The sequence below is a fragment of the Nematolebias whitei genome, chromosome 22, assembly GCF_014905685.2.
Source record: "Nematolebias whitei isolate Nwh7 chromosome 22, NemWhi1, whole genome shotgun sequence".
In the NCBI taxonomy this organism is placed as follows: Eukaryota; Metazoa; Chordata; class Actinopteri; order Cyprinodontiformes; family Rivulidae; genus Nematolebias; species Nematolebias whitei.
In genome coordinates, this window is record NC_056519.1 from 702,790 (window position 1) to 707,149 (window position 4,360).

At 44.9% G+C, this 4,360-nt stretch overlaps 1 protein-coding gene across 1 annotated transcript in view; it reads right to left on the reverse strand.

Moving 5' to 3' along the window:
• The window catches only part of mkrn1 (makorin, ring finger protein, 1), a gene marked incomplete in the record, with an annotated part of 19,858 nt that overhangs the window by 10,341 nt on the left and 5,157 nt on the right, over positions 1-4,360 (reverse strand). Inside the window, 3 exon segments of the mRNA XM_037695901.1 lie at positions 949-1,163; positions 2,480-2,703; positions 3,000-3,181. Of these exon segments, the coding sequence (XP_037551829.1) occupies positions 949-1,163; positions 2,480-2,703; positions 3,000-3,181 (621 nt within the window).

The following is a 4,360-nucleotide window of genomic DNA, read 5'->3' on the forward strand; positions in this document are numbered from 1 at the left end:
GCATGTAAGCTGCATGTAAGCTGCATGTAAGCTGCATGTAAGCTGCAGCAGCGCGTCATTGGTCCAGGTTCGAGACGGACAAGAGTCCAGCCTGGTACGTCTTAACAAAAGATTGAACTTCTTTCTGCGTCTGAAGACACATTTATATACGGGACCTCAAGTCACACCTGAACACGAAGCAGAGAAAGTCTTCCCCTCCTTCCTCATGACAGCACAGCGGTGGAGAAGTTCTCAGATTTATTTGTAAAGCACTCAGTCGAGACGTTTAAATAAAAGTTTAAAAAATATTTCTGTGTACAGTAAATATGTTTAAATACCAGTATCTCATTTAAGCTTACAGAAGTGAGGGGCTCTTCCCCGTCCTCATGAAAAACAGCCGTCGTTAACAAAAGTGTTTACCAGTAAAAATCAACGGTACTAATTTAATGAAAACTTACCACATTTTACCAGGACCATGTGACTTCTGGTCACATGACCTGGATAAGACTGGGTTTTACCAGAAAGTAATTTGTTAATGATTTCATTTATGCAGGTGTTTGGCATTGTTTATACTTATTTTGAAGGTGTAATGGTTGTAACCATGAGTCAGGCTGAGGTGTTGAAGCAAACCATACTCTGTGAAACTCCACCTGCTGGCTGGTTCTTGTACTACAAGAAAGCTGCACACAGCGGAGCACACTGGGCTCAGACTCTGACCAGTCTGCGCCTTAATAACCATAGCGTCTTATTTATGTACAAAATTATGATTTACCTTATATTTAATAAATGCGGCTTAGAGACAGGTGCGTTTTAAAGTCCGAGAATTACGGTAGCTTCAGAAGCAGGAATCTGAAAACGCCTCATTTAAGTTGGACCAAATCTGAGTCCATCCCTGATTTGACGTGAGGTCATAAAGTCCCAGATTCCTAGAATAAAACAGAGACGTGGTTTCCAGGAAGCTGCACTCACTTGATGATTTTGCTCTCGAACTGCTTGGCGCTCCTCCACTTGCGGATGCATTTCAGACAGTAACAGTGGCTGCAGTTGGACAGGATGCCAAAGCGACGCTCGCTTGGGTTGGACTTCTCAAACACCACCTCCATACAGACGCCGCACATCATGTCCTTGCTGCGCTGGATGGCAAACGAGATCTCCATGTCTTTCTCGTGGGCTTCGATGCACGCCTGGAAGGAAGAAGCACAACACTGTCAACTTCCTTCTACTCAGGGAGGCTCGGGTCGCTTCAGACCCACAGCCGTTTCTCCTTGCTGCTAGAGCACAGAGCTGCAGGGGTGAAACCAACTCTGGATGGGTTGGGTCATCACCACTGCTCTTACTGTCTCCAAGTAAAAACTACAGGGAGCGCCCCCTGGGGGATGAAGCCCCGCCCCTCAGTGCAGTCCATTTTCAGAGTCAGAGTTAGAGTCAGAGACATTTAGTCGTCAGTCGCATCTCATGTGGTACATGTGGTGGAACGATACACACGATGGTCCACAGGGTCCCAGTTACATCCAACAATGAGACGTAAAATAAAAACAGCAATAAGATCAAAGATGTGAACGAAGAAAAACATCAACTAAACATACACTAAGCACTCATGGCATAAAAACATTACGTTGAACAGCAGCACGAACATGAGTCTGTGTGAGCAGATGAGCACGCACGAACACAGCAACATGACACAGATCAGCAGCAACATGACACAGATCAGCAGCAACATGACACAGACAGCAACATGACACTGATCAGCAGCAACATGACACTGACCAGCAGCAACATGAAACTGATCAGCAGCAACATGACACTGATCAGCAGCAACATGACACTGATCAGCAGCAACATGACACAGACAGCAACATGACACTGATCAGCAGCAACATGACACTGACCAGCAGCAACATGACACTGATCAGCAGCAACATGACACTGATCAGCAGCAACATGACACTGATCAGCAGCAACATGAAACTGATCAGCAGCAACATGAAACTGATCAGCAGCAACATGAAACTGATCAGCAGCAACATGAAACTGATCAGCAGCAACGTGAAACTGATCAGCAGCAACGTGAAACTGATCAGCAGCAACATGAAACTGATCAGCAGCAACATGACACAGATCAGCAGCAACATGAAACTGATCAGCAGCAACATGACACTGATCAGCAGCAACATGAAACTGATCAGCAACAACATGAAACTGATCAGCAGCAACATGACACTGATCAGCAGCAACATGACAATGTGAATATCATGCTCCGGTGCATTGATTCAGGCGGGGGGGACAGACACATTAAGACAAGCTATTGTTTAGCTATTTTAGCTAAAGTTTTGCTAATTTAGTGACCATGTTTTCAGCTTAAGCATTTGTTTAGCCTGATTTAGCTTTCAGCTAGTGTTCGGATGATTTAAGTTACTAGCTCGTGTTCCTGCTTGTTTTAACCCTCAGCTTGTATTTCAGAGAAGTCCTTCCTCGGTCTGAGTGGATGTTGGAGCGGTACCTTTGTGTGCTCAGAGCGCTGGCTGTTGTCTGTGGGGTGCAGCACCTGGAGGCCACACATGTCGCACACATCCCCGTGGAGATAGGCGCAGTTGATCCCGTAGCGACACTCTCCGACGGCAGCGTACGGACACAGCTGCTTCCTCAAGTCTTTGTTGTCCACGGCCGAGTCCCCGTCTAAGTCTTCAATGAGAGGGACAGAAGTCTCCCCCTTCACCGGCTCTGCTGAACAACAAACAAGTCCACATGACGCTGTGTGTAACAAATAGCTACACAATTATCATTGTGTAAACTGTGAACAAATACAGAAAGCAGCTCCTGTCACAGACACACACTTCACAGTGGAACAAAGGAAATGTATCAAATGTTTCAACTAAGAACTTGTACTTCTTTAGGAAACGACTTCTGTTCGTCCCACTGACCCAACAGCCCCGTTTTATGCGTCATAGACAAACTCCTAACGTGATGTTCTGACCCGCTCAAAGTACGGCTGCTAACAATAAGCAGTAAACGTTCGTCACCTCGACCACAGTACGGCTGTCCTGGAACAAACTCGGCAGCGTTCACCCAGTCTTGTGTTCCTAATCCAGGCGTTGGCCCACTGGGCTCAGGTTCTGATGGGCCAGCCTGTGGGACAGAAGGCAGCGGCAGCGTCTCGGTGGTTGGCAGCTCCTCTTTCTTTTCAGGTTTACTGTGTTCGAATCTGAAAAGAATCAGAAGTGTTACTTTCTCACACAGGCCAGTTCCTGTTGCCATGTCTGTTGCTGAGCGGCCCAGACTGGATGGAGAGATAACCCTAGATTATAACCAGGAGATCAGCTGAATCACCAAAACTCCAGCCAGGGAGGTAGGAGGCGCTTTAACCTACAGCTACATTCTCACTCTGGACTGTAAACTGGATCCTGACAGAAATCCTCTGACTCCAATCAATTCAGATTATTTCTACAGCTCCAAGTCACAACACAAGACAGCAGCAGAGAGACGGACTGTTACACAACATTAATGAAAACTGCACGTCCCTATGTCTGCCTGCAGGGAGGAGGGAGGGAGGGAGGGAGGGAGGAGGGGGGAGGAGAAGGAGACAGGAAGAGACAAAGACAGATAGAGACTGTGTTTCAGTTGTTAATCTGACATGTGTTTGTGTTTCAGTTGTTAATCTGACATGTGTTAGTGTTTCAGTTGTTAATCTGACATGTGTTAGTGTTTCAGTTGTTAATCTGACCTGTGTTAGTGTTTCAGTTGTTAATCTGACCTGTGTTAGTGTTTCAGTTGTTAATCTGACATGTGTTGATGTTTCAGTTGTTAATCTGACATGTGTTGGTGTTTCAGTTGTTAATCTGACATGTGTTAGTGTTTCAGTTGTTAATCTGACATGTGTTAGTGTTTCAGTTGTTAATCTGACATGTGTTGGTGTTTCAGTTGTTAATCTGACATGTGTTGGTGTTTCAGTTGTTAATCTGACATGTGTTGGTGTTTCAGTTGTTAATATGACGTGTGTTTGTGTTTCAGTTGTGTTAATCTGACGTGTGTTTGTGTTTCAGTTGTGTTAATCTGACGTGTGTTGGTGTTTCAGTTATGCTAATCTGACATGTGTTGGTGTTTCAGTTGTTAATCTGGCATGTGTTGGTGTTTCAGTTATGCTAATCTGACATGTGTTGGTGTTTCAGTTGTTAATCTGACATGTGTTGGTGTTTCAGGTGTTAATCTGACATGTGTTGGTGTTTCAGTTATGTTAATCTGAAATGTGTTGGTGTTTCAGTTGTTAATCTGACATGTGTTGGTGTTTCAGTTGTTAATCTGACATGTGTTTGTGTTTCAGTTGTTAATCTGACATGTGTTTGTGTTTCAGTTGTGTTAATCTGACATGTGTTTGTGTTTCAGT